Genomic DNA, 26,887 nt, shown 5'->3' with positions numbered 1-26,887 from the left:
CCCGAATCCAACTTCACCGAAGGCCTCTTCCTCGACTACCGCCACTTCGACCGCCCCACCACCAAGCAAACCCCCGAATTCGAGTTCGGCTTCGGCCTCTCCTACACCACCTTCGCCTACACCAACCTCTCCATCACCCCCACTTCCCTCTCCCCAAACTGGCCCGAATACCCCTCCCCCCACAACAACAACACCCCCCTCCCCCAAGGCGGCCACCCCGCCCTCTGGGAAGTCCTCGCCCTCGCCCGCTGCACCATCTCCAACACGGGCGCCGTCGACGGCGCCGAGGTCGCCCAGCTGTATGTCAGCGTACCGGGAGCCGGGACGGAAGAGGATCCGGCGGCGCCGGTGCGCCAGCTGCGTGGGTTTGCGAGGGTGGGGCCGCTGGTGCCCGGCCAGGCGCGCGAGGCGGTGTTTGAGTTGACGAGGCGGGATTTGAGTGTTTGGGATGTGGAGGGGCAGGCGTGGCGGTTGAGGAGGGGGGGTTATAAGGTGTGGGTGGGGGGGAGTAGTAGGGATTTGAGGGTGGGGGGGGTGTTGGTGGTTGGGTGAGGGGGGTTGGTTGAGGGATCGCGTTGGATGGGTGGGTGTTAGGAGAAGGTGGCGTTTGGTTGCCCCAGCTGGTTGGTCCTTGTGGAAGAGTCCTGCGAACCTGAACTGTGTATCCAACCAAAATTCTTATCGGCGCCAGCAGGGAACGGGAACCACTCAATTAGGCTTAAACAATGGACTTAAAGCTGGAGGCGGGGCCACTCCAGCCTCGGAATGTGCCATTCGCGCCTGATTCATGCCCAACGCCTTGTTGTGGCTTCCCACGTACACTCAATGTTGCTTTTCTGTGGCCTGGTATGGTGGGATTTGCCAGTCCGGCCTCAGCTGAGCGGAGTCTCATGTTGTGCCCGTTTTACCCCAGGACATCGAAACAAACAAACCTGGTCGAAATATACACAAACCTTTTTGCTCCATCGGCTTTTACAAGCTGAAGTACGGTCCATAGCCCGCACGCTTTGAAAGGTTCATCTCAACCTGCTCTTCCAATGCTCGAGGAAGGCGGACCACCAGGTCCAACAGCCAGCGGGCCATCCTCGTCGACTGCCATGGCTTCGTCAATAAACGACCCCCTTAGTTCCGATCTTGAACGACAGGACAACTTCCTACCTTCGCCACCATGTGACGAGTTCGGTGTTGCGATCATTTGCGCTCTACCCGTCGAGGCCAAGGCCGTTTGCGCGCTGTTCGAGGAACAATGGAACGACGAGGGCTTAGACAGGGCAGCCACAGACACGAACTCGTACACGGTCGGTTCCATCGGCCCCCATCCTGTCGTCCTGGCGCACATGCCCACAATGGGCAAGGTGGCCGCCGCGACCGTCGCAGGAAACCTCCGCGCCAGCTTCCGCTATCTTAAGCTTGTTCTCGTCGTGGGCATTTGCGGTGGCGCCCCCGGGGCCTCCAAGAATCCGTCCGATGCTGTGTTTCTCGGCGATGTGGTCGTGAGCACCGGGGCCATCCAGTACGACCTTGGGCGACGGTTCCCCGGCCGTTTCGTCCGCAAAGACACTCCCCGTGATAACTTGTCAAAGCTATCCGTTGTAGTTGATTGTTTGTTGGCCAAGCTACAGGCCGTTGGGGCTGGACCTGGCAGCAAGTTCTCCGACACCGTGTCCCTCCATCTAGACGCCCTTCAACAGCAACTAAACCCAAAAACACCCTACCCAGGCCGGGACGAAGACCGACTGTTTCAACCCGACTACCTTCACAAACACCACGAGCTTTCAGAGTGCTTAGTATGGAGTTCCCCTCCGCGGCCTGTAACCCCACCTTTTGCACACCGCCTAACTACAGTATCTATGGCGTAGCATAGACAGCATAGAACCACAACACAGCCTCTTGAATGGTAAGCAAACCGGCTCAATTCGCAGTGCTAGTCTACTATATACTTCCGATCGCTCTCCGCAAGCGCTTTGGTGACACCAAACCAAGGGCAACCGGTCTTGGATGTGGTAGTCCGTCGGAGCATTGCTTTGGAGGTCTTCTCGCGGCCACCGCGGTCGCAGGCAATTTCGTACCGGGTAGGCGAACCGTTGACGTGATTTGAAGGCCTCATTTTGGTGAATCCCACGCCTCGTTGGCGGCCCCAAGCGTTGAGGGCATTCAGCAGAGCTTCCAGGGTATCGTAGGGCTGATCGGGCAGGTTGGGAACCCCGTGAGAGATGTCGTTAGTCGTCTGCAGGCGGCTGCCGAAAAGAGCTGTGAAACGCTCGGATGCAGCCAGGAGATGCCCAGCCTGGCACCCCGCTCGCCGCCGGAAGGCAGGCTGCAACCAACGGTGCACTTTGGCCTCGTCGCCTCTGGAGACACTGTCATGCGTTCCGGAAGAGACCGGGACGAAATTGCTCGCCGGGATGGCGTCATTGCCTTTGAGATGGAAGGCGCCGGATGCTGGGAAATACTACGCGAATCTTCTTGCTTGATTATCAAGAGCGTTTGTGACTACGCTGATAGCCACAAGAACAAGTTGTTCCAGGATTATGCCGCCGCAGTGGCAGCTGCCACAGCCAAAGCCCTACTCGAGAGTTGGGATGCCCGTGAGTGAACCATATTCCTAGCTACCTAGTTAACGGACTCAACAAAGCTCCAGGCTAACACTCAGGATGTCACAAAAAGACATACCGGACTCCCTTCAGCCTCTGCCCTCCTGGCAAGCCTTTCGGAAGAACAAGCGGTCAGGTTTCAGTGTTGAAGAAGCCAAGTTGCTGGGAAGCCTCAAAATGGTGCCATACCTAGATCGGAAGGATCGAAACCCACATCGAGTATCCGGGACTTGCGAGTGGTTTGTAAATCACAGCCTTTTCAACAACTGGCTGACGGGCTCTCAAGGCAGCCAAGACTGCCAGGCACTCTGGGTATCCGCGGACCCAGGATGCGGCAAGTCGGTGCTGGCCAAGTATCTGGTTGATCATATTATCCCCACGACTCAATCTAGAACGACGTGCTACCTTTTCTTCAAGGTCGACTTTGAGGACCAGAAGAGCGTGGCCAACGCCATGTGCTGCCTCCTCCACCAGCTCTCTACTCAAAACCCTGTTCTCTTCGACAAGACGGTCCGCACCCAACTGGAGGCGGAGGGCGCAAATCTCGCCGCTTCATTCCAAAGCCTTTGGAACATTCTGCTCCAAGTAGCAGGAAACAAAAACGCCGGAGAGATTATCTGCATACTTGACGCCCTCGATGAATGCGCAGCAAACGACCGCCAGGTACTCGCTAAGGCGTTGCTTGACCAACATCGCACAAAGAGGGCGCCAAATTTGAAATTTCTTTTGACAAGCAGACCCTTTGGGTCTATCAGGCGTGACTTTCAGCCGTCCGACAACACAGAGCTCGCTGTTGTCCATCTAAGTGGGGAGAACGAAGCGGAAACGAAGCAAATATGCAAAGAAATCGACATTTTTATTGAAGCCAGAGTTCGCGAGGTGGGGGCGAAGTTGAAGCTTGACAAGGGTGAACAAGACCTTTTGCTCCGCGGTTTGCTGAGGATGCCACACCGGACCTATTTGTGGGTGTATCTCACACTCGATCACGTCGAGAACAGCGACAGCATCAACAAGCGCAAGATTAGAGAGGTGCTTTCACGACTCCCCAGGTCAGTCGACGAAGCATACGAAAAGATCCTCTCCACGAGTTGTGATCTAGAGGAGCTTAGAAAAACTCTGCATATCATTGTGGCAGCAGTGAGGCATTTGACGCTCCGCGAGATGAGCTTTGCGTTAGCGATACGCTCCTCCCACCGGTGTTACCGAGAGGGTGAGCTGGATCCGGATGAGCGGTTCCGAGAGCGGTTGAGAAACATCTGTGGTCTGTTTGTGGTTGTCGTTGACTCGAAGATATATCTGCTTCACCAAACCGCTCGAGAATTCCTGGTCATGGCCGACTCGCAACAGGAATCTCACAAAGCCCCCGGGCCAAGCAATACAAAGTCCAAATGGAAACATTTTCTGGAACCAACCGAATCGCACCAGGTACTTGCAGAGATTTGCCTCTGGCACCTGCGGTTCTCCGAACTATCCGAGGGCACCCCCGAACCACTCAAAAAAGAGAACAATAATTCTTTCCCCCACTTCCGCCCCATTCAACTGCGCCTTTGCGTACGGAAATATGAGTTTCTTGAATACTCGGCCTACTTTTGGCTCGTCCATTTGAGAGCGCTGCAAACGAGAGTTGACGAGAAAATGGTACAGGCAATGCTGGAGATCTGCAATGCCTGCCACCAATATCGCCAGTGGTGGTTCAGAGCCATGGCGAGTGACAGACCAGGTAAAATGCACGAATTCTCCCCATACATCACTAATGACCTGACCACGACTCCTCTGATGATTGCTTCATATTTTGGCCTCTTCCCAGCTGTCAAGGAGTTCGTAAGAGCAGGGTGTGACCAGTTGCTCGCCCGAGGCGCTAGGGGTAGGACGGCTCTGGTCTGGGCTGCGGCGTGCGGCCACGCCGATGTAGCCCGCGCCTTGATCGACGAGCAACCAAGGATGCTCAGGAGTTTTCAGCGGTTAGGGATTTGGAAACCCTTCATCAACGCAACGGATGATAAGCGAATGATGCCACTGTTTTGGGCTGTCAAATCTGAGTCGGCGGATATCGTGAGGCTGCTCCTTGACAACGGCGCCGACGTAAATGCGAGGCGATATTGGGGCAAGACGGTGTTATCATCGGCCTGCGAAGAGGGGGGACTAGATGTTATCCAACTGTTGCTCGAGAGGGGTGCTAATGTAAACAAGCGTACCTTCGACCCCGAGATGCTGTCACTGGAGGAGCCTAGTGAAAGATTCGGACACACCATGAGCATTCTAATTCACCTCGGAGTCATCATTTGCAGGTGGCGATGGGGTTGGGAAGGTAGACCGCCGTTGTTGGCCACCTTAGAGTCTGGGTCCGAAGACATCGCCAAAGTCTTGCTGGAAAACAAGGCCGACATTGGGCTGAAATGCAGAGGGGGCCACACACCTTTGACATTGGCCTGTAAGGCGGGCATGATGGATACGACCAAGTTGTTGCTGAAAAGGGGAGTCGATATCAACCAGAAAGGCCCGATGGGGGTTCCCGCTCTCTGCTATGCTTGTCAGAACGGGCATGAGCCCCTTGTCAGGTTTTTGGTCGAACAAGGCGCCAATATCGTATCGATGGACGGGGTCCGTTGTATTGTATGGAGAGCTACACAGATGGTCGACCAGAGTTTGATTCCATTGGCAGGTTCTTGCTCGACAACGGTGCAGATCTCGAGGCAAGGGACTCAGAGGGTGCATCGATCCTTGTGGCCATTGCCGCGTATGGTAACGATGGCGGTGTCAAGTGGCTGCTCAAAAACGGCGCCGACATCGAGTCGCAAAATGGACATGGGGAGACGCCGTTGATGCTGGCTCCATCATGGAGCTGGGAGCGGACGGGCAAGGAGAAGACGAGCAAGGAGCGGACGGTTTGGGCACTGTTACAGGCTGGCGCCAATATCCACGTTACCGCCCGAAATGGGATGTCGGTCCTGCAACTAGTCATTTCGCGTTTTGCATCGGTTGCCATTGCTAAATGGTTGCTCGAGCGTGGGGCAGATATTGAGCACAGAGATAAACAGGGGAGGACGGCTCTTTCTTACGCTCTCATCCACATATACAATCGGGATCAGCAGGGTGAAATGGTCACTGTGCTGCTTGCGAGGGGCGCCAAAATACACTGGAAAGACAACAAGGGACAGACAGCTCTGGCTTTGGCCGCCAAATACGGGCGGATGGGCATTGTCAGGTTGCTGGTCGAGCATGGTGCGGATATCATGGACATTGAAGATGTGGATACTAGGGAGAAGGTTTCGTTGGCATGCCGTGAGGCGAACAACCCGCCAACCTAGCGGGTGTGCGAAGGTGGCTTGTAGGATGGGTTAGTTCTTGGTTCGATGGCGCTGATACGAGGGTATAAACACAAATTAGCAATTATTCATGCATCATCATCTCATCTGAGATCTCCTGCTCAACAGCCGACGAGCCCCCTACCAGTACAATACTAAAACAATATCGCTCACCCACTTACACCCGCCAGCTTGGGTAGTTACTCCCCCTTTACCCGCTCCCCATCCCCATCCCCACTCCCATCCCCCTCCTCCTCCTCCTCCTCCACCCCCCAATCCTTCCACCCCTCCCCCCTCACCCAGCTAATCCCCTTCCTCCACGCGCCCTCCCTAACTGCCTTCGCATCCCTCTCATACACCACCCCGGTCAACATCAGCGCCGCCACAAACAACCACACATCCCCACCGCGCATGGCGCGCCACCACCTGCGCTTGACCCCAACCTTCCATAGGCTCTCGACGCTGGTCTTAGCGCTCGACAAGAAGACGCTGCGGGGTCCCGCGGCGCCGCCCTGGTGTAGCAGGGCCCAGAAGCCGGCGACGAAGCCGCCGAGGAAGAAGCGCTGGGTGGGCAGCAAGGCGCGCGGCAGCCAGGCCTGGAAAAAGCAGATGGAGGACCAGGCCGTGGCGAGCGAGCCCGTCAGGAAGCCGGCCGTGCGCAGCGCGTTGGAGAGGAGGCCGCGCAGGGTGGAGAGCGGGAAGTGGTAGAGGGCCGAGGCGCGCGGGAGGAGCATGGCCGAGTAGACGACGAAGAGGAGTTGCGTGAGGGGTGGGAAGGAGCGCAGCCAGAAGTTGAGGTAGGTGCGCGTGCAGGAGGGGTCGGAGGGGTGCAGCGTTGCGCAGGAGAGGGAGGTGATGAGGGGGTGGGCGCCCGAGGTGATCGGGGAGATGGCGCCCAGCGAGGCGGGGAGGACGTCCTCCTTGGTGGGGAACATGGTGGGGGAGATGAAGGCGCTGGGTCAGGGATTAGTGTCGTCTTCGGAATATGAGGGCAAGGTAAAGACTCACGGCCAGTTGAGCCGCGCCATTTGTGCGAGACTATCGGCAATTTCGCCGGCTTGAGGCCACCTCAGACCGGCGGGGTAGTCCTCCGGCTTAGGGCGGAGGTAGACATTCGAGTTCTTGAAGATAAACTTGCCCCAGAACTGGACAAACGTCAAGTTAGCAATCGGCCTTTCTCTGCCCGCAACCACGCCACTCACCGAAGGGAAGCAGTCCCTATCGAACACGAGCGCATGGAAGAGCTGCCCAAACGCAAATGGCTGCAGCATCCAGCTGCCCCACCACCACGGCCGCGCCCTTGCCTTATCAGGCTTGCCGTTCACCCCTTTCTCCCATCCCCACAGCATGCCGTTGTCCTCGGCGCAGTTCCACCCGAACTCGAGAGCGCGGAAGGCCGTGTACAGAGCAGCCGTCACGCGCAGCTGTTTGCTGGGGTACACGCCCAACGCTAGACCGGCGAGGGAGGCACCTACGGCGGGTGCGTAAGGGGATGACAGCGCGCTCGCCGTGGTGGGGTTGCGCAGCCGGAACGGGGCGGCCGACGGGTCGAGGATATGGGCGCGCATGCGGTTGAAGAAGCGGAAGAGGATGCGGTAGAGTAGTAGGATGGTACTGAGGGAGAGGGAGAGGCGGAGGCTTGATGATTTGTGTAGCGGTTGCTTCTTTTTAGTGGCAGATGCGCTGCTAGAATGATCGTGTCAGCTTGTGTTCTCAGCCCCGCGTGAAGTGAAAACCACCGCGATTGAGCCCAACATACTCTTTCTTCCCCAATACCCTCGCCGACACCACCTCCCAAAGTTTCATCAACGCGCCTGTCGCGACGAACACGCGAATCGAGTGTCGGACTGCACGCGCATTGTACTCCTGGGCGCTGTGTACGGCGGCTGCCCTCTCGTCCTCGCCATCCCCCTCTTTCCCTTTCCCTTTCCCTTGCGCAACCTTATTCGCCGACTGGGTTTGCCCTCGAGGACCGTCTATGATCCTTTGCACGGTTCCCACCGCCGGCGCGTGCTTCTTCAAGGCTCGCGATCGCGAGATGACGTATTTGTGGAGGGTCGCATATTCTCGCGCCGAGATGGTGTAGCGAAGCGCGTTGCGAAGGATGGGGTCCGTCGTGGATTGTGCTGGGACTGACGAATGGCCGCTTGATCCGGAGCTCCTAGAGCCAGGCGCCCCCGCCCTCGAAGCCATCTTGGGCTGTGTTTGTCAATTGTTGGTGTTGGTACAATCGCGATTGTCGACCGATTTCGTGATGGCTATCGGAGCCCCTGACTAACAGCCCCGGCGCAAGAAGGGGTGTAGATTGAGCCTAATAAGCTCTTAAAGATCGGATGCGCGTCCGTCGCGTAATACTAGGCCCTGGAAGCTATAAACAACAGAAACGTGAGCTGCTGCTGTGTTTTCCTTCGGTCTTGTGTCGTCGAGTAATTCGAAAAGATGGGACGAGTGGAAGACCAGGAACCAAGGAGGATGTCGTGCATTGACGGGATTATTACCGTGGAATTACCTCCACATTCCCCATCCATGTGCAGCAAAGGAAGCCTCGGTTCTGGGCTGAGCCAAGACATTGGATTGGGCTTCCCCACACCCCACATTCCCTTCGTCATGGCATCCACTTCCCAGCAGTTTCACATGCGCCTTCTGGACTCGAAAGGGGACGACGGGGAGCAAGGAATCAAGAAAAGAGGGAAAGGAAAAGGAAAGAATTAGAGGAAATCAAGGTAAAAAAAAAGAGAAAGAAGTAAAATGAATTAGGAAAAATGAAAGAAGGAAAGAAAAGAGAGAAAGAAATAAAAGGAATCAGGAAAAGAGGAAGAAGTTAAGAAAACCAAGAAAAAGAGACGTGAAGAAAAACAAGCAAAGTAAATTAAATGAAATAAAGAGAGCCAAATGAAAGCAGATTATGGGCTTCCGAATGGATGTCTTTTCGTTCCTCTAGTCGAAGGTTTCGGCGGCACCAGGCTTGGGGTTCGGCTTTTCTTTCGGCCAAAGAGTGACAGTGAACATGCAAGGAAGCACCCCATTTCCAGATCTGAGTCTGGGGCTGAGCACACGGCAACGTGTTTCTTGAAGCAGTACACAGTACCTACATAGAAAGCCAACGTCAACGACCCCAAACGCCTGGGAAATATCTCATATTAGCATCATAGTTCCGTTAACCTTCTTCACCCCTCACCCCAGACAGTTCTCACCCAGAATATGCTTCTGTCTCCTTCTGGTATAACTAACCATTATCCTCTCTTTTTCACCCCCGTACCGGATACACTTGACAAGGTTCTATCATTAACAACCCAACTCCTGTTTTCCTATCCCAACCCTAAGCATCCGTACGCAGACCGTCAGAAAAAAACGGGTATGCCTGCTACTTAGTCTACCCCTCGACGAGAGTCAACACCAAGCAGGTGCCAACCAGTCTCGGGAGTCTGATGTATTCGGTCCCCTTTTTGAGTGGGACCGGGTTTTGGTAGAAAACGCATGAACTATTTCCGATACGCCAGGGCAGTCAATACGACCTCGCATCAGCCACCCAAAAAAAAGGCGGGAGCTGGTCGCCCCGCGCCCAGAAGAAAATCCCCAAGCAGGAAAAGGAAACCGGCCATAGCATCCCCCCCTTTCCCTCTAGCCTGCCCGACAAACGAGGGCAAGCGATTTTATGTAACCGTGTGACTCCAGGCGCGATGCAAAGAATGCCAAGCAGGATGTAAGAAAGGTGTATCGACCAACGAAGCAGGATAAAAGGAAACCACATGAACCAGTAAATGCAGATGCGAGCGGCAAACCCAGATACCCTACCCCCTCCCCCCCAAACCAACTCCCCAAAAATCATCAAGTCGTGAGAAGTAACCGGCCAAAGGCAACGATGGCAATCCTCAGGTACTGACGCTGGACGAGGTCGGCTGCGACCACGTATGGACAAGATAGGGGAGGTCGCCAGGAAATACCTCTTCCTTGAATCCCATGTTATTGACCCAGAAGTCATCCATATGTCCAACGACCAGGGGCCCTGTCGCGTTCTCTACTCGCTCCTGGTAGACGCGAAGCAGTGGGTCCACCTTCTCCAGGATGCGCTGACGCCTCAGCTCACGCTCGACAATGACGTCGTTGATCATCGACTGCCGAGATGCGGGGGTGAACTCCCCGGACAACTTGGCCAGATGGGGGTGCTCCAGGATCTGCTTCAAAGGCTCAAACGGCAAGTTGAGCAAGATCCGCGAGAGAATGGTCTCGTTAGGCGTCGGAGCACGCGAGGGGGAGTATCCATTCTTGGATGGCGAGATATCCCCAAACTTGATCTGGGATAGACGAAGGTTCGAGGACACGCGCGGATTCCGCGGCATTTGGGCTTGGCTCAAGGAGGACTGGCGGCTATGGGCTCCACCAGACGTGCCATTGGCAATCGTGGGCGCATTCGGGCTGCGCACCAAAGGACTCGACGGGGGGAAACGAGGGAAGCCGTAATCGCCTGCGTTCACGTCGAGGGTAAAACCGGCAGGGAAGTTGTGAATGATGAAGGCAAGAACTTGCTCTAAGAGCGCCGAGACGTTGAAACCGTCATTTCGTGGCGATATGGCCGTGACCCGCGAAACAAACTTGACAGCCAACTCGATCGTGCTCCAGAGGAGAAGGCTGCTGGCGCGATGAATGGCAACGGAGTGCACCCAGGGTAACTGCAAATACCGTGCGGTGGCAATGTAGCCGAGCGCAGTCTTGAGATCGTCTACAGCATCTCGCAGGCGTAGTTCGGTGGGAAGAATGCCGTCGGCAAAGCTCCAGCCGTACAGCGAACGGAGTGAGTACCAGAATATGTCTGACCGCATATACTCATCGTTAGCCTCCAGCAAGATGACGCCGCCTAGAGCGGTTCCCTGGGATTTCATGACCCCAGCCAGCACGGGGCTGCGAGATAAGATGAAGCGGTGACCGTTAGTTCTGAGCACACGGTGCAACTGCCGATAGCCGGGATGGTCCTGATATTCCGGGCTATCGGGAAAGTGGACCTCAAGCATGCAATCGTGGAAAGTGTTGTCCGAAACGCCATGCCTGAGGAAGGACAAGGCCTCGTCCTGGTCACGTAGGGCCTGGTAGCCAGGCATGGATCCCGGGGTAGGATTCCCGGCACCAGGCATGGGAGCATTCATTCCCGGTGGAGGCATCGTGCCTTGTCCTGCAGTTGTGGGAGGGCGGGCGCCACTGCCGTTCGCAGCCGGGTAGTGGTTGAAAGCGTGTTCCTCTGCTTGCATAGACGACTGTGATCCGTGGAAGCTATGGGGTGTGGGAGGAGCATGGTGGTTGATAAGTTTGGGGGGATATCCATCGACGGCGGAGACGAGTAGCGCCCGCCCATATCCGTCCATAGGCGGCGGATACGGGAGAAGTCCCGGCGGAGGGGCGAAGCCGCCGCCAGAGCGAGGGGCGGGTGAAGAGGTGTTCGAGTCGTGAAACCCGTTGAAACCCATGCTTCCGTTACTGGGGCGAGGGTGATGAAAACCCGACGTGTTTATGGGCGCCGCAGGGTGTGGGGCTATGATGGGGCCTTCGGGGGCCCGACCGGAGGTGCCCATGGGCTCGGGTGCGGGGTTGGGGAGTCCCGGAGGTCGATGGCGGGTGGGTGAGAGCATGCGCCGGTCAGGGACCGCGGAAGAAACGGTTGGGGTATCTAATGGTGTTTGGTTTGTCAGCCAACCTTCCCGCCTCGAGGGTGAAAGCTGCGAGGTGCCCAGGGACAAATGAACGGAGGGTTGACGGCGAAGGACGAGGCCAGAGAAACGAGGCGGGGGTGATCCAGAATAAAAAATAACCTGCAAGGAAAAAGGTGAATGTCACATACGATTATCGCATTCGCCCAACGTTTCCACTGGCCCGGCTGGCTCTGGCTTGGTGGTAGCTTGAGCGGGAGGCGCAGAGGGGGTTGCGGCATCGAGGTCGCTATTGGAGCTTGGGCCATGCCCAGTGGCGTTCCCGTTCACCTGCTCCCCGCCCTCTTTGGGCACGTGAGCAGCCGTCTTCTCCTCAACTGGCCGGGTAGCAATTTGCGCCTTGTTCGAAGACGACGATGGAGCTGACGGGGCGGTGATTTGCTTGCTCGCTGGGCGTTGTGGGTAGTTGAGGGGGATAACAGGGACGACGGGTCGGTGGAGGGGCCGAACGGCGGGCTTGGCGGGCTTGCCTGCGGTTCCATTGACAGGCGCCATAATTATGGAGTTAATGGAAGAGATTGTGGTGATCAAGAAGGGTGTGAAGATCGCGGTCGGGATGGAGAAGGCCGGAGGCGGCGGAAGCAAGAGTCGGGAGGAAGAGGCCGAGGGGAGAAAAGAAGGTGGTGAAGTGGAATCAAAAAGCCCGAACACTTGGCGGCGTTCGCAGAACTTTGACCTGTGCGACGCGCAGCCTAGCCTTCTGTTTGCGACACTGGTCCAGCGAAAAGTGGCAATTGGCAGCTGCAAGGTGCAAATAGTACGTTTGTCTGCTATAAAGCGGCGGTGTCGGGCAAAGAGTCCACAAACGGCGAGCACACAAGGTTCAGCTTTGATCCAGGTTCCGTTTAACGCGAGCAAAGCGAGACCTACGACGACGTTCCTTGAACACAATTAGAGCGAGTCACTTTGGCTCTGGCCCGAATTGGACCCAGCCAGCGATGATGCCAAAATTTCAACTTTCCCCGCCGAAAAAAAATAATGCCGAAGTCTGATTGGGCAGTGCCCCTTGTGGGGGAACTGAGCCGGTAACGTGGTCCGTGCGGCGAGCTGCCTGGCCAAAGCCGCCAAAGGAGAATCAACAACTGCGATGCGCGTGACGCAAACAAAACCGAATAGAATACCGTATCAACAATGCGCCGGCGTTGGACCAGAAAGTCGACAATCACCAATGTATCGATATCTAGTTTGCTCTGTGATCATGATGCATGCATGACTACGCTTTAACCTTTCAGAAAAGCAGTTTGTTTCAACCTAGCTACCTACTCCGAGACCCTGCATGGTTCGTTCGATGACCGATACACGACTTACAATAGATTCGCTGGCCGAACAGTGGTTTCCTTGTGGTCCTCCATTGCGCCTACTCCGCAACCAGTCGTTTGTTGGCCGGCCTCTCCTGAATATTGAAGTCTGCAAAGCTTTTATTTCACCGCGCGACATCATGCTCCAGACCGCTATTTTTGCGGGTGTCTCTTGGACATCGGCCGATCTGTCGCCGTGCGCTTACAGAACGTACAACAATACAACAATACAAGCAATACAACTGCCAACTCTCGTTTATGAGCATCCATTGTTTCGGCCCAATTTTCCACATTACTGAACTTGATGCAGAGGATCGCCTTGGCCATCGGTCAAGCTTCCTTCCTGGCAACCCCTCCATGTTGGCCACCCCTGTCGGGTTCCCTCGGCATTCGATTAGGTCTGCGGGGGAGGGGCAGTCAACGCTAACAGCCGATCCGGGCCGATCCGATGCTGGGCTGTCAGGCTGCTTGTTCGATGCTGGCGTATCACAAGCCACTGCTTGCTCCAAGGAAGACCAAGCCATTTGCAGGCTGACCGAGTCTCGCCCTCTCACACAACGCTATCGAATAGGTATATCCATGTTCCACCACAGTATCTTCGGACTCTCCGAGAGACACCCGACACCAACCGGGCCTAGTTATTGAGCCGCGATGACATGGCCTTAGTATGCATTTTTGCGTGCCTGGTGCCAGTGAAAGGCCAAGTTTGGGGGGCTGGCAAGTCACTGATCATAAAATCACCACAGCGCTTTTTCTTGCATACAACAAGTAGGTGCTAGATTTCAGGCGAGAGAGTAGAACTCGACATGACTCTCACCAAAACATACTATTCCACGAGAGCCCGCGAAACAGAGCTTTATCTCATCAAGATATAGAGATGTGAAATTATACCTCACAGGGCTTCCAGACTCGACCAGTACCTAGGCTCAAGCTCCTGTTCTCCAACAGTGTCGTTTCCTATCCAAGGACCAGTGTGACAGTACTTCATCGCTTAACATTGATGGCTACTGCGAGTGATTCCATCCCGGGAAAAATGCCGACGACGAGTGAACTGCGGCTGACTGGGCAGCGGCGAGACTGGTCCTCTCCTTATTCGAAGACTCTGCCGGCAGCCCGGCCAAATACGAGCTCTCGTACTCGTTGTTCTCGCCGGCATCGTTGTCGTCGAGCGGCGGTGGCCTTCGGTACGGATATTGTGGCACCGGCTCCCCGTCGATCCACAATTTTCCGATACGGCTACCGTCAGCGCTGTGGTGAAGCTGCTGCCTTCCCCCGTTCTCTTCATCGCGCTCTCAACCCGGAACGAATCGCACATCGCGCATTTCCCAACGCTTTCCGTTGAACCAGTCCCAACGGCCCGTCCGCCACGGCTACCCTCTGATCCGCCGTACCCAGTCTCTGCCCATACCGATTCATCACCACGCTTGCGGCCATCAACACCCCAGCGCCCGGGGCACTATCCCCAGCTCCCCTCTCACCTGCCCCAATCCCAAGCTGTGCCCTTCCCGCCCGCCACGCGAGCACACACCCCTCATTCCGGCACCCCATCAGGCCAAGCGTGCTGCGCGAGTCGAACCGGTTGCGCGCCCACTCGCCACACCCAGCACACTCCCAGTATACGGGGTCGATGAACCGCGGCGAAGCATACAAGCCCCCGACCGTCCGGATGAGCAGCTTAGCGCTCGAGTCGCAGCCGAGTGGTCCCGGATACAACGCACAGTTGACACACTTGCGATGCCGGCAGCTGTCCCGCCAGCAGGCGTTATAGTCTTGTCCGCCTCCATTCCCATCCCTATCCCCATCTCCATCGACTCTTCGGCCCCAGCCCGTACCCGTATCCGTCCCCAGTCCCTCCCCTCTCGCTCCCACTCCCCCTTCCCAACCCATACACCCCCAAACCACCACGGCCCCCACCTCGCCCCCCCGATCCTAAATTCCGGGTTATTGATTAGAGGTGCTCGTATGCCATCTCGGGCCGTCTCCCTGTCCTTTTCCGGGTCCCTGCCCCTCTCCCTTTCCGTGTCCTTTTCCGTCGCAAATTCCCTGTACCTTTCCTTCTCCATTGCCCTTTCCCTTACCCTCCCCCCATCTCCAACACCCTCCCCTCCCCTTCCCCACCTCCCCTCCCCAGCAACCCCAACCCCATAACTCCCACCTTCCCTCTCCAAATGCACCATCCCCACCGGATCCCGATACCCCTCCTGCGCACACCGACAACACAGCCACCGATTCACCCGTGCCTGGGCGGGTGCCGCCTCGCCCGCGGGATAGCGCACGGGGAAGGCGAGCAGATTGTACTGGGCACAGATCCGTGGCGAGGGCAGGCCGGGCGTGGGGAAAGTGAGGAGTGTGCGTGTTTCTGGGTGGGGGTGTGGTTGTGGCGCTGGCTGTGGCTGTGGCTGTGGTTCTGGGGAGAGGGATATGGGTATGGATAGGGGTATGGGAATGGACGGGTATGGAGTGTAAGGTGTCGGCGGGCTGCTGCCTGTTGAGGCGGCGGTTGTTGTTGTGGTGTCCATCGTCGTGGTGGTGGTTGGGGAGGGCGGGTGGATTGTTCGAGTTGATGCTGATGTTGATGTCGATGATGATGCGGTAGGGATGAAGGAGGTGGGGACGGGAGCGTGTGGTCGGTAGGTCATAGTGGTATTGTTGTCGAGAAAAACGCAAGTAAGATAGACTCCGTAGGGGGTATGGCAAGTCGGGGTATGGCAAGCCCAGTTGTTGCTGCTCGCAAAAAAGCTGGAAGCTGCTCATAAATATAACGACAGTTGTAAAACAGGGTCGGGCTCCGGTGGTATGATATTTCGTTTGCTGGAGGCGAACATGTTGACAAAGTCGAGAACAGACAAGATGGAAAGTGGCAAGGGAACGGTATTCCTGGGTGGGAGGCATGGACGTGGGCGTGGTCGTGCCCGACATCAACTAAAACGCCGATATCGTTCACCGCCCGGTGGCGCCTGTCGTCGTTCTCGAGTCCGGGCGAACCCGTGGCCCCCTGCGGCTGACGGCATGCCTGTGACAACTTGGCCGGTCGCACACTGCAGCCTGCCGGTTGGGGCCTCTCAACATCCTCTTTGCTGATTCTCGTCCAACGGCGCCGGGGAATAGAAAGACTGCCAGGGTATCACAGCACAGCGACCTTGAGTAAAGGGTCCGCAAGGGCTATAGGGCCGCAAATGAGTGGACATTGGATTTCGTCTATGGCGGGTTGTTCCCGGTAAATACACACGATATTAGACGATCCCTGTGGCACGCCGCCATCATAGGCACCCGAGAATCCTTCCCTAAGGGTTGCACCACATGGTTACAACATCCACTAAACTACCAGACGCCCACCAAATAAATCCCTACCGAGACTGATGCCCACACGTGATCACCCACACACCAAACAACGTAACCAGCCTCATTGATTGCAACCGCTCAGGCCTCCTCGCACTCGGACGTGGTATTCGCAGCGTTGTCCTCGTTGCTTGACTCCAGACGAGACCGAAGGTCGAAAACCTGCTTGAAAAGAACGGGGCTCAGACGCAGTTCCTTTAGAATGGGCTCTAAGCCGGTCTCGTGGCCATTCGGACCCTCGATGTCCTGGAAAAGTTCGGGGCGGAAAGCGCCAGATTTCCGGGCATGGAACTTGAGTTGATTGATGATGTCAGCAGGAAGCTGGATCTTCTCGCGCATAGCGCTGTCAATCATCTCCTCATAGTCGACACCGCAGTTGCAGTGGCTGTCAAGATGAGGAGGGGTACCGGGAAGCTTGAATCGAGCGACCTTGATGGCTCGTACCCTCTCAGCCAAGACCGCAACACTGCCTTTGTATGTTTTGGTTGTAGGGAATGGTAGAAGTTTAGTGGTCGCAAGGCTGGTCATCAGTGAGCCGAGTTGCAAATGCTGGCACGACTGCTTCAGCTCCGCATCCGCGTCTTTGGCACGGCAATAGTTCGTGCTCTCCTTGTCGCCGCGCATGAGTTCCCGAAGAGGATCGTCGACAGCGCGCACGATTGTAGCCAGGAAATCATTGCGGGTCTCCTTGAGCAACTCTGGACAATTCAAACAGATTAGAGGAAATTCACCTTCAACAGTGGGTCTGGACTCACCAAGAATGTCCGTGGGGAGGCCATGATCGTCCCAAGGTTGACCAGAAGCGTCAAGCAGGCTTCCATCGTCGGCAAGAGTGGCCTTGCGTGCGGTTTTGGACAACATGCGGGAAAACCAGCGGCCTTCGCCAATCACCCAGGTGAGAAAAAGCGCCTTGTCGTCGTCGTTAACCTCACTCTTCATAACGAGGTGCCAGTCGAGACCAGCCACCCTAAAATGCGTCAGTTTGTTTCGATTTGAAGGGGCTGGTACTTGGGACGCACCATTTCTCCATGTAAGGAACCAGGAGATGAGCACAATCATATTTCTCCACGACTCGGGCGATGCAATAGAGCTGGTCGACATCGGGGCGTTCCGGAATCTCGTGGAACTTGTAATGGATGATCGAGAGGAGAACATCGAGGCCGTAAAAGTTGTCAGTCGGATCAGTGAGTTGGACGACCAACTTGCCGTCGGTCGTCTTGTTCGGTTTGAACCGGTCAAGAAGATCGCTGAGCTTCGGGGATGCGGCGACAATGAGGGCAGATACGACCTTGCATTGAATGGGAGTACCCGTCGAGTCGCGGACCTCGAGGTATAGCTCAGCATCCTGGTGGTACGATACGACCGAAGACAGCTCTTGTTTGTCGACCGCGTCGCGGTTTTCGTCATCGCTCTTGATCGCCGTCTCGTCAGAGGACGTAGCTTCTGCATGATCGGAGGTACCCGTGATATCCTCGACTGATTCAACGACGATGGTGGTGGAAGTCGCAGAGGCCACCTGCGCTACGGCGGTCACAACCGGCATGGTAGGCTTTTTGATCTCGGGCCGCGTCATGATTGCTGTTTCCATTGTAGTTCCCGAGTTTGTTAGAAAACGAACAGGCAAGAGAAATTAGTGGGCGCAATCAAAAAACTGCGGCCGTGGTGGTGGTTGAAAAACGGAAAGATCGGACTCGACAACAAACTTGGCCCGGGTCCGAGGTAGTCGAGAGGGACGAAAATGGACGAAAGGGAGATTCAAGAAGAAAAAGATGAGACAGGGAAAGAGAGTCCAGTAAGGCAACAACTCGCCACTCTCCGTGTTGGCTGGGAAAGGAAGGAGCAAGCCGCAAGGCAGTCGCACCGTGGAAAAGAAGGAAAAGACTTAGTTAACGACCCGTAAATATTACCTAGATACAAGATTGCAAAACGGACCACATCCCTTCCAACCTGTCAACATCTTGTAATGGAACTTCAGTGATTTCCATTGTTTACAACTTGGCTACCGTTGATAATTGAATGTTGTATTGTACATACCGTAGGCTCGAGTCAGTCGGGGTGGTATTCACTGCTTCATACTACAACAGAAATGTCGGACACCCAGAGGCAATTCCCATTTGCTTTTGATCGTTCAGTTACGATTTCAGTTGTTGGGAATATGTAAGATCAGGACCTCGATAAAGTGCTTACAGATTATACGCCACACAAATTTGGGATGGGAGAAGAGAAGCACAGATTGGCGTTATGCATGTCAGACGGGCCGAGGGACGGCTGGGCGGGATGAAGTTCCTTGTAATACGTTCTCTGTTAATGATGAAGCGGTTCGGGCCACCGCAGATGCTCATGGGAATTACAAAGCTTAAACGACAAAGGAGCTATATTCGTAGAATTACTTTATGTACCAGATTCTGTAGCTAGGTTCACTTTCGGGTCATTTCATGCCCAAAATCCTCGTTAGACATGTCTTCTTTAAACCGTCTCTGCCCTCCGTCACCCCCCACCAAAATAAACCCTCTTCTTCAAGATCAATGCGATCGCCCGATTAAAAGGATGTAAACACCGATAATGCAAGTGTCCCTCCACCAGATGCCAGTCTGTTCTGTGGGCGAGAGACAAAAAGCCGCAATACAGGGGTATAGAACGCCCGTCCCATGTGGGGTATAATGCCGATGTGTTCGAGATGCTGCCGTGATGCCGCCAATGCTGCCGAAAAAAATGATTGCGCCGACCCGTGCAAGATGCGAAGAAATTCCAACCCCAAGAACCAGCCAGAGCGCTGCTCTCCATCCATCAAAAGAGCGGCTAGCCACCACCGAACTTCAAGCTCAGCCGACTGCGCCCCAGAAACAACTCAACGGCGGCGCATGCTAAACAACCACCCCTTCCAGCCCCTAACCCTCACCTCATCGGGCTTCTCAGCAGCAGCAGCAGCAGCAGAAGCCTCCTCCCTATCATCGAGCTCCAACCGGTAGCGGACCACACTCCCGCGGTCGTCCTCGAAGCCGACACGGCGCTTGCTCTGCGGCACGAAGCAGTCGGGCACCACGTGGCGCATGACCCAGCCGCGCACGCCGTTGCTGGCGGCGTCGATGGCCGCGTACTCGAGCCGCCGCGTCCGGTCGCTGGTCCAGTAGTGCGTCGTCTGCGGCGGCAGCGGGTACGCTGGGGCTTCGAGCGCGAAGCTGGGCGTCGACGCGAAGTCCTTGGCGTTTTGTCGGGCGACGACGGCGCCGTCGGTCTCGACCAGGGTGGGGTCGGATGAGGTGAAGTGGGGGAAGTGGAAGTAGGTGACTGGCTGTTGTGGTTGTGAAGCGAGAGAGCGGGAGCTGCCGGGCGGGGACACGGAGTGGCGGCCGTTTCTTGGCCGATGAGAGACCGGGCCGGACTTCGGGGACCGGTGGTTGGGCGGCCTTGTGCGTCGCTGGCGTGTGGAAGAGGAGAGGGAGTTGGAGGATGAGGTCCTTTGGCGGGATGGCAGAGATTCCTGGGGGGCTATCGACTCGTAGCCTGAGTCCTGCCGGCGCATTTCTCGAGCCATGGGCCTCGGTTCCTCCTTTGGACCTGGCGACGGCCGCGGTGGGCAGACAATCGGCTTCTGGACGGGCCAGGATGGGACCTCGGGCTCGGGCAAATCGATGTCCTGGAAACTATGGTACGTCGAATCGGACCGCGCCAGGCTCACCCGTGAGTCTGGGCGGTCGATGGTTGTAAGGTGACTCAAATGGGACGTGGCGGCCATGGTTGTGCGACGAAGCCCGGAACTAGAAGCATCACAACCGGCACAGCTCGGCAGTGTGTCTCGAAACGCCAACCAGGAAAAAGGAAGGAACAGTCCAGAAGGATGGGAGGAAGCGAGATTCTTAATATTTCGATGAGTGGGGGGGTACGGCAGCCCGAATGCAAGCATCCAGATCTTCTCTGTATGGTTGCCGCGAGGGTCCTCCCGGTTCGGTCAGAGCCAAAGTTGCGGTCAACTAACCGCTCGATCGGAAGTAAACAACCGGGTGGGTATCCCTGGAGGGCTTCTGTGATCTCCAAGACGCTTGCAACCGGTTGTGCTGCGACCCAGCAAATAGAATGCGCTAATTGGGGGACGAGCTACCGCGAGCCAGTCTCCTATTCGCACGTATTACAGGCGGGGGACAACCCTAATGGGTCACCATGCTGCATCTGCAGGTCCGTCTTTTCTAATCATGCAGGTGACCTTGAATTGCTGCAGGCCCCTCATCAGGCATGAAATCGAAGCTCGGTTCCAGATGAAACGGCGGGAGAAGAAGCCGCGCACAGAGCCGCGAAGTAAGCTCGTCGAGAACCAGGAACCCGGGTGCTGGCCAAAAATCTCGACTCTCTCAAAACCTGTTCAAGCGAGGAGGCCTCTTTGGCTCCGCTGTCGATCTGGCGAGGGATATAATTCCAGGATTGTGCGGCAGTAATTTCTCCACGCGATCGCTGCCCCCCGGATTTGTCCAGACTTGTTGGGACAGCTGAACAGGCGGTCAGTTCAAATTCGAGACAGGGGATGGTGGAGGGCCAAGCGGTGAGTTAAGACGGCTTTCAGACTTGCCCCACCTTTGACCCCACGTGGAGTGTTGGGATGGTTGAGATCGACTTTTTTCACAGTGAGGGGTCGAGAGACGGAAGGACGATAAGAATGGGAAATGCTAGAGCGAAAAAGAAAAAAAAATAATAATAAGAAAACAGGGTAAAATAAGTCCGAGAAACGGGTCGAAGGAAATTTCGAAAGGTAGATGAGGTAGGCTTGGCGTCGAAACTTTGGAGAATTTTCAGTTTCTTAAGTGGTGGGGGTCTTCAAAGGGCGTGCGCACTTTCAGCCCGATGTCGCTGGTTTTGTGAAAGGCGGGACAAGCCGCTGTCAAAATGTGGACTCGAACAGGGACGGCGAAGGCGGGCCGACAGGCTGGATATGCTCCGGGGTCGACGGTGGAGCCTTTGGTCCAACGTTTTGCACACCGAGGTTTGAAAGGGGCAACTGATTCGAAGTCAAAAGGAAGAGCGGTGGGCGAGCGCGCGGGAGAGAAGCTGGGGCGCGTCGCTGATATTTGAGGTGACCTTTGCGGTCTGGGCGGGGGCACCGCCCTGGGATGCATTCCAAAAGTCGCGGTTTGGCCGATCGCACTCGGCATCCACTATAACTATTTTGATCAGACAAACCCGACTTACAGAGGTTGTGCCGCGACGACACTTCCAGGTTGCTATTGGAGAGGGGCTCTGGTGCGGCGAGGTTTCTTCACATGCCAGGCACACAGTGCATCTGCAGTTGTTGGCTGGCTCATCACTTGTCAAGGGCACATCGTTCTCCAATCATCGCTAGGCATTCTTGGAGGAGCGCTGAGACAGGAATCGGCGCCCTTGCTTCCTTCCAAATTTGGAACTGAGAAGCCAATCAGAGCCTGGCAGGTGACAGCGCCACGCCTTGGGTCGCCACTTGCGGTTTGAGACTCGTTCTTGACGTTTTTGTGCCAGAGAGCTGGACTGTTCCAGGCAACCCTGAAACCGCAGCACGAAGCTAAAAGTGATCGACGATCAGCTGCCAGGTTGAGCTTCCGACAAGACTCGAATCAGCCGGCACCGACCATCTCGGCCGAACGAGAACCAGACTATTCGTACTCTTGTTTGCATGCCTCAAAAGAAAGCCGAGAATGGGTAAAGCAAACCTCTCCGTAAGAATGCCCAACATCTCAGTTATGGCAGCACTGGGCACTAAGACGTTCCATTTTCTGATGTGGGGCATCGACAACGCTACTAGTAAATTAACCTGATGTGGCGGGACAAAGACATTGTTTTGAACAAGTCCTTTGGACTGGAGAGCTTTCCGAGACTAAGCGCATTGTTCACAAAACAGCCCGAAAGCCATGGCAAAAGCTGTTCGAGCATATAATAGTCACAGCTTCCGAAGTGAGCTCACATTACCATACCAAATTGGTTGACATGGTAAGCTTCCTGCTTGGTCTAGTCCAATCGGTCTCCTAGGGTCTGTAATTGGACAAAGGAGTTTAAGGTGTGTTTTTTGGGGTTGGGTTACGCGGTACGTGGTACGGTCATGAGCATTGGTTATTTCGAGGGGTCACGGAAAACTGGTCTTTAGAAAAGGTGGGCAGGGTAGGTTTCCATATGGCTACGACTCTACTGGGCCGGATAAGGGCCCTTTATTACTACATAGGCTTGCAGCGCAAGGTAGTAGAAGACCAAAAGGCTGGCCTGGAATTCTTGCAAAAGTCTAACGTCATTGTAGACGCCGCGCTGGAGGAGGAAGCTGAGCAATTGCAAACCGCTCATGGCATTCTAGACGATTTGGATGGCCGCCTGGGGCAAGCTATTGCTCTTTGGCGCCAACTGCCCATTTCTGAGAAAGAGCAGAAAGCATTGCCTTGGCCTCAATTCCCTGAACCAAATCCGAAACAGGAATCACGGAAAGCACCCGTCAAAAAAATCAAGATCCGCGCTCGCCCGACACGAGCTATACCTAGCCTGACGGACCCGGCCGTGGGTTCTGAAGCCCGATATATACAGCAGTGGAAAGAGTGGACCGAGGCACGGACGGTCCCCTTTTTAGCAGCGATTCATCGGCCTAAAGGGGTGGCATGGTGGATGCAAGACAAGGACCACTACGCCTTGTGCCAGCCTTTGGAGCAAGCTCAGCTTGAGAGCTCTGCGAATGCCGCCCAGGTTAGACGGACATATGTACCGCCGCCTGCTGCGCCTGCCACTGCACCTAAGCTTGCCACTGCACCTGAGCCGGTATCGACATACTCGCACTCTTTTACTCAGCAGGTAAGACAAGCCCAGAATCGCCAACACCACGCGCAGGCTCCCCCTCTCCCGCCCCTTTACGGGGTAGAATTATCTTATAGGAGAAGCCGGGCTAACTCGTCAGATTTTTGGCTTGATGAAGATTTTGAACCTGACTTTTGGCAGAAGAACCTTCGGCCGGGGAATATCTGGACTGACCCGCCGCGGTATCCGATACCCAAATCTGAGCTGGAACCAGTGTCTCCCAAAACAGTGCCGAGGGACATAAGAGTGAATAGTCTAGGAAGGGCTGTAGCGGCCAAAGCCGTCGAGCGATCAGTGGCGGCGGGGCTTCAAGTAGGCGGCACATGCCCGTCTTCGTACTTCCCTCAGGCAAAGAAGCAAGACTTTAGAGCCTTCACGTCGGATAACTCGAGAAGATACTGACTGAAGAAACAGTCAGAATCCTCTGGGCATGTATGAGTATATGAAAGTTACGAAAATGATCGATGACCTAACCCCCGCAATGTTACGCATTGTAATACACCATTCATTCTCTCCCACTCTGTTCAAATTTAAAGTTAGTATGACTGTGAAACCGTGTTATGTATATTAATTTCCAACAGTACCTAGTCACTAGTCTCAATGGTTGGGGGTTGTATAGTGTCAACATCGCTGACTCAATTGCATGATGTGGTTGCCCTCGTCTTTAACCAGAAAGGGAGGCACGCTACGGTACCTAGGTAGTGACATTGAGTTAGATGCTCCTGATGAAGCGTTGATATCTTGAATGAGGTGTAGTAGACATTGCTCCATAAAGACAACCACGCTTGACGTGTTCTTCTCTCAAATAGACCAGGTCCTCCATCACCGCATACTATTACCTAGACAATGGAACCTCTGACATTCAAGAAACTGACTAATAGGTACCTACCCCAGTACCTGCCTATGAAGAGTCTCTTGCCAGCTTCACAACTTCCAAAACAGCATCCACAAACGCTTGCGGCTTCTCCTGGGCCAGATTATGCCCGGCACCCTCAACCTGATGATGCACCCGCGGACCCGTGAAATACTTCGCACTCGACGTCCCATCCGTGGCAGGGAAATTTCCATCCGCCAGCCCATCCAAGGTCACCGCCGGTACCGTAATCGGAGGCAGTTTCCTCAACTTCTTCTCCGCCTCCGCATAATCCGGATCCCCCGGCGCGTAAAACAGCCGATGCCGATATACATGCGTCACCACAGACACATAATCCGGATTCTCAAACGTCTCGGCCGCCCGATCCAAATCCTCCTCCGTAAACCTCCACAACGGCGAATTCCTCTCCCACACCAACCTCGCAATCTCCTTCGGTTTTTCCGCCAACGCCGCCTCCCCCCTCGGCGTCAGAAAATAATAAAAATACCAAAACCCCGCCTCGATCTTCACATCCAGCGGCACCCACGCCCTCTCCAAATCCTGCACCAAATACCCATTCACCGACACCAACCCGGCACACCTCTCCGGAGACAACGCACAAACCACATTGGCAGCCCTCCCGCCCCAATCATACCCCGCCAGCACCGCCCTCCCAATCCCCAGCCCATCCATCAACTCGACCACATCCTCCCCCAGCGCCGCTTGCTCCCCGGAGCGCGGCGTGTCCGGACGCAGGAAGGTGGTCGGGCCCTGTCCGCGCAGGTAGGGCACGATGACGCGGTGGCCGGCGGCGGCGAGCGCGGGGGCCACGTGCGTGTAGCTGTCGATGGAGTAGGGCCAGCCGTGGAGGAGGAGCACGGGGGGGCCGGTGGCCGGGCCGCTTTCGTGGTAGGTTATGCGGAGGCGGGTGGTGTTGAGGTGTTTGAGGGGGGAGAGGCGGGAGAGGGGGGTGGGGAGGGTGGTGTTGGTGGTGGTGTTGGTGGGGGTGATGGCGGCGGCTAGGGTGGTTGTTGCTGAGGAGAGCAGGGTGAGGAGGGAGGGGAGACGCATGGTGGTGGTGGCGGTGTTATTGTTGGTCTGGCGGGTGGGTATGTACACAAAAGAACTAATATGGCGAGGTGGGTGGGTAGGCTTCAAGACTCAGGAAGGCTTTGATTCAAGAGACTTATATATCCTTTTTCTTTTCAGGTCGGAAGCCGACATCATCATTTCGATGCCCCGTCGCCGGTGAAGAACAGAAATATTAATGAGGCTGAGTGGTGCCTGGTGATAAGCGAGCAGACAGGCAAGCCGTTACTCAGCGAGAGACGCTGTCTCATTTCGTTGGCCAGTTGGATTTGAGCTCATCGTCCGGAATAGGCAAGTGTAGTATTCGGCCACAGTTGGCCCACGACGAACGGATGATGCTCCGGTGGCAGTGCACAAGTGCTGACGGAATTTCAAGGGTCTGCGCAGGTTCTCAAGTCACCATGCTGGACCTCATACATGGGGCGTTTGGAATCACTCGCGACGCTTCGGGAAGGCTAAGACTTTGCCGTTGTTGACTTGCGTGTCAACCTTCATCACCTCGGCAAAGTCGACAAACCCATCGCGGGAGGTGGTGCCGGCGCCCGCAGCAACGCGGGTATTGGTAGAGAAGGACGGCTCGATACGAAGCATCGAAGCTTGTGTCTGTTGAAATAATGGTCGCGCACTGCTTTACTGGGAATATTTACCATCACTTGTGTGAATCAAGACTTGTACCAAGTTCCTTAACTACTTTTACCTTGTATCAACCCTTTTACTGCCGGGCATATCTAGGTAGTCGGCAACAAACCTAAGGGTGAGGAGCGCAGCCTATCACCTGAAAAATACCGCATTACCGACTCAGTCGAGGCCGCCCAAGCAGTCTCCAACAGGGCGGAATCACCCTACAAGGTCATGCTGGTTCGAATCTGTCGGCCCGACTGTCTAGTAGCGAATGAGAAGCATGATTGGGTACATGACCAAGTAGAGCGAGCTGTTGCGGATTAAGTTTCGACTCGTTGAATCCTGTGCCAATCATATTGATGGCAAACTTTTTTGTAGCTGTAACGCTGCATGGGATATACCTGATTATGTATCGTACAGATCATGAATATCTCCTTCATTCCGGCGGCAACATCAATTGTAAAATTTCTCTTTTTTCCCCCCAACCCTGCCCCCGTCTTGTTTGTCTAAACCCCCGAGGCATGGAGATACACTCTCTGGCCAAGAGAAGCCGATTCGAAAGAGAGCAAGAAACAAAGAAAGAGACTGGAAAGAATTAGAGAAAATCGGGGGAAGAGATAAAGGAACCGAGCAAAAGAAATGAAATAAGAAGCAGACCTTGAGCTTCCTAATGGCTTTCTCTTCGCCTCTAGTTGAAGGTTTCAGAGGTGATTAGGTACCTACAGGTAGTGTACACTTGGAGCTCGGCTTTTTTGGCCAAAGGGTGGCATGGTCTCGGATACGTACTCATAGGAAGAATCCAAGAACCGAGGGACAATCTCATCGCAAACATATCTACCTAGAGACGGCGGATCAGGGACTTCGAGCATGCGCAGATGGGTTTGACGTTGCTGTCTGAAGGTGGGCATTGCCTGCTGTAAAGCGGAAACTGGTTTCTCGGTGGAACTTGTCGGCATAGACGGTTTATATACTATTGTCGGCAGCCATGCCACAGCCGAGAAGAATGGTCTGTTGCAGCATCAAATGGGCGTGGGTGGTTGCATGAAATGACAGTGCCGGCAGCTGCAGCCAGCGAGGTAACGAAAAAGTCTGAGACTATACCTAATATCTTAAATTCATGAGCAAGACAAATACTCGGACCCAAACGTGGTTGCATTCGGCTGTGTTTACTCAGAGCTCGTCTCTCTAATAAGCGCTGCAATAATCGACTCTCACACAAACCGGGACGAATCACTCAACCATCGCTTCGTTACTCGTATCCCTGATCGTACCACCTGTGGAAGAGCCTCACGTCGCC

The 26,887-nt window shown here is 55.3% G+C and overlaps 9 protein-coding genes across 9 annotated transcripts in view; 3 read left to right on the top strand and 6 right to left on the bottom strand.

Moving 5' to 3' along the window:
* CHGG_08765 (uncharacterized protein) overlaps positions 1-5,902 on the top strand; it is a gene marked incomplete at both ends in the record, with an annotated part of 7,951 nt that extends 2,049 nt beyond the window's left edge. Inside the window, 6 exons of the mRNA XM_001226691.1 lie at positions 85-299; positions 1,015-1,493; positions 1,887-1,897; positions 2,101-2,588; positions 2,668-5,195; positions 5,288-5,902. Coding sequence (XP_001226692.1) covers positions 85-299; positions 1,015-1,493; positions 1,887-1,897; positions 2,101-2,588; positions 2,668-5,195; positions 5,288-5,902 — 4,336 coding nt within the window. The remainder of the gene's footprint in view (positions 1-84; positions 300-1,014; positions 1,494-1,886; positions 1,898-2,100; positions 2,589-2,667; positions 5,196-5,287) is intronic.
* A 197-nt stretch (positions 5,903-6,099) lies between these two features.
* CHGG_08764 (uncharacterized protein) lies at positions 6,100-8,092 on the bottom strand (the record flags this gene model as incomplete). Its single annotated transcript, XM_001226690.1, has 4 exons — positions 6,100-6,853; positions 6,908-7,044; positions 7,102-7,582; positions 7,659-8,092. 4 exons carry the CDS (start codon positions 8,090-8,092, stop codon positions 6,100-6,102), a joined length of 1,806 nt encoding a protein of 601 aa, XP_001226691.1.
* Positions 8,093-9,771: 1,679 nt separating this feature from the next.
* CHGG_08763 (uncharacterized protein) lies at positions 9,772-12,093 on the bottom strand (the record flags this gene model as incomplete). Its single annotated transcript, XM_001226689.1, has 2 exons — positions 9,772-11,558; positions 11,730-12,093. The coding sequence occupies 2 exons, from the start codon at positions 12,091-12,093 to the stop codon at positions 9,772-9,774; spliced, it is 2,151 nt and encodes a 716-aa protein (XP_001226690.1).
* Positions 12,094-16,316: 4,223 nt separating this feature from the next.
* Positions 16,317-17,808, bottom strand: CHGG_08762 (uncharacterized protein; the record flags this gene model as incomplete). Its single annotated transcript, XM_001226688.1, has 3 exons — positions 16,317-16,933; positions 16,991-17,202; positions 17,255-17,808. 3 exons carry the CDS (start codon positions 17,806-17,808, stop codon positions 16,317-16,319), a joined length of 1,383 nt encoding a protein of 460 aa, XP_001226689.1.
* A 1,275-nt stretch (positions 17,809-19,083) lies between these two features.
* On the bottom strand, positions 19,084-19,971 carry CHGG_08761 (uncharacterized protein; the record flags this gene model as incomplete). Its single annotated transcript, XM_001226687.1, has 1 exon — positions 19,084-19,971. The coding sequence occupies one exon, from the start codon at positions 19,969-19,971 to the stop codon at positions 19,084-19,086; it is 888 nt and encodes a 295-aa protein (XP_001226688.1).
* Positions 19,972-20,393: 422 nt separating this feature from the next.
* On the top strand, positions 20,394-20,720 carry CHGG_08760 (uncharacterized protein; the record flags this gene model as incomplete). The annotated part of the gene is made up of 2 exons (XM_001226686.1): positions 20,394-20,408; positions 20,598-20,720. The coding sequence occupies 2 exons, from the start codon at positions 20,394-20,396 to the stop codon at positions 20,718-20,720; spliced, it is 138 nt and encodes a 45-aa protein (XP_001226687.1).
* A 1,461-nt stretch (positions 20,721-22,181) lies between these two features.
* CHGG_08759 (uncharacterized protein) lies at positions 22,182-23,429 on the top strand (the record flags this gene model as incomplete). The annotated part of the gene is made up of 3 exons (XM_001226685.1): positions 22,182-22,184; positions 22,422-23,024; positions 23,169-23,429. The coding sequence occupies 3 exons, from the start codon at positions 22,182-22,184 to the stop codon at positions 23,427-23,429; spliced, it is 867 nt and encodes a 288-aa protein (XP_001226686.1).
* Positions 23,430-23,928: 499 nt separating this feature from the next.
* Positions 23,929-24,951, bottom strand: CHGG_08758 (uncharacterized protein; the record flags this gene model as incomplete). The annotated part of the gene is made up of 1 exon (XM_001226684.1): positions 23,929-24,951. One exon carries the CDS (start codon positions 24,949-24,951, stop codon positions 23,929-23,931), a length of 1,023 nt encoding a protein of 340 aa, XP_001226685.1.
* Positions 24,952-25,401: 450 nt separating this feature from the next.
* On the bottom strand, positions 25,402-26,498 carry CHGG_08757 (uncharacterized protein; the record flags this gene model as incomplete). The annotated part of the gene is made up of 3 exons (XM_001226683.1): positions 25,402-25,572; positions 26,248-26,278; positions 26,377-26,498. 3 exons carry the CDS (start codon positions 26,496-26,498, stop codon positions 25,402-25,404), a joined length of 324 nt encoding a protein of 107 aa, XP_001226684.1.
* Positions 26,499-26,887: the final 389 nt, after the last annotated feature.

The sequence above is a fragment of the Chaetomium globosum genome, genomic scaffold (assembly GCF_000143365.1).
Source record: "Chaetomium globosum CBS 148.51 scaffold_6 genomic scaffold, whole genome shotgun sequence".
NCBI lineage: Eukaryota > Fungi > Ascomycota > Sordariomycetes > Sordariales > Chaetomiaceae > Chaetomium > Chaetomium globosum.
Note: the sequence above shows the minus strand (reverse complement) of the source record. Positions and strands in the feature narration are given on the sequence as shown.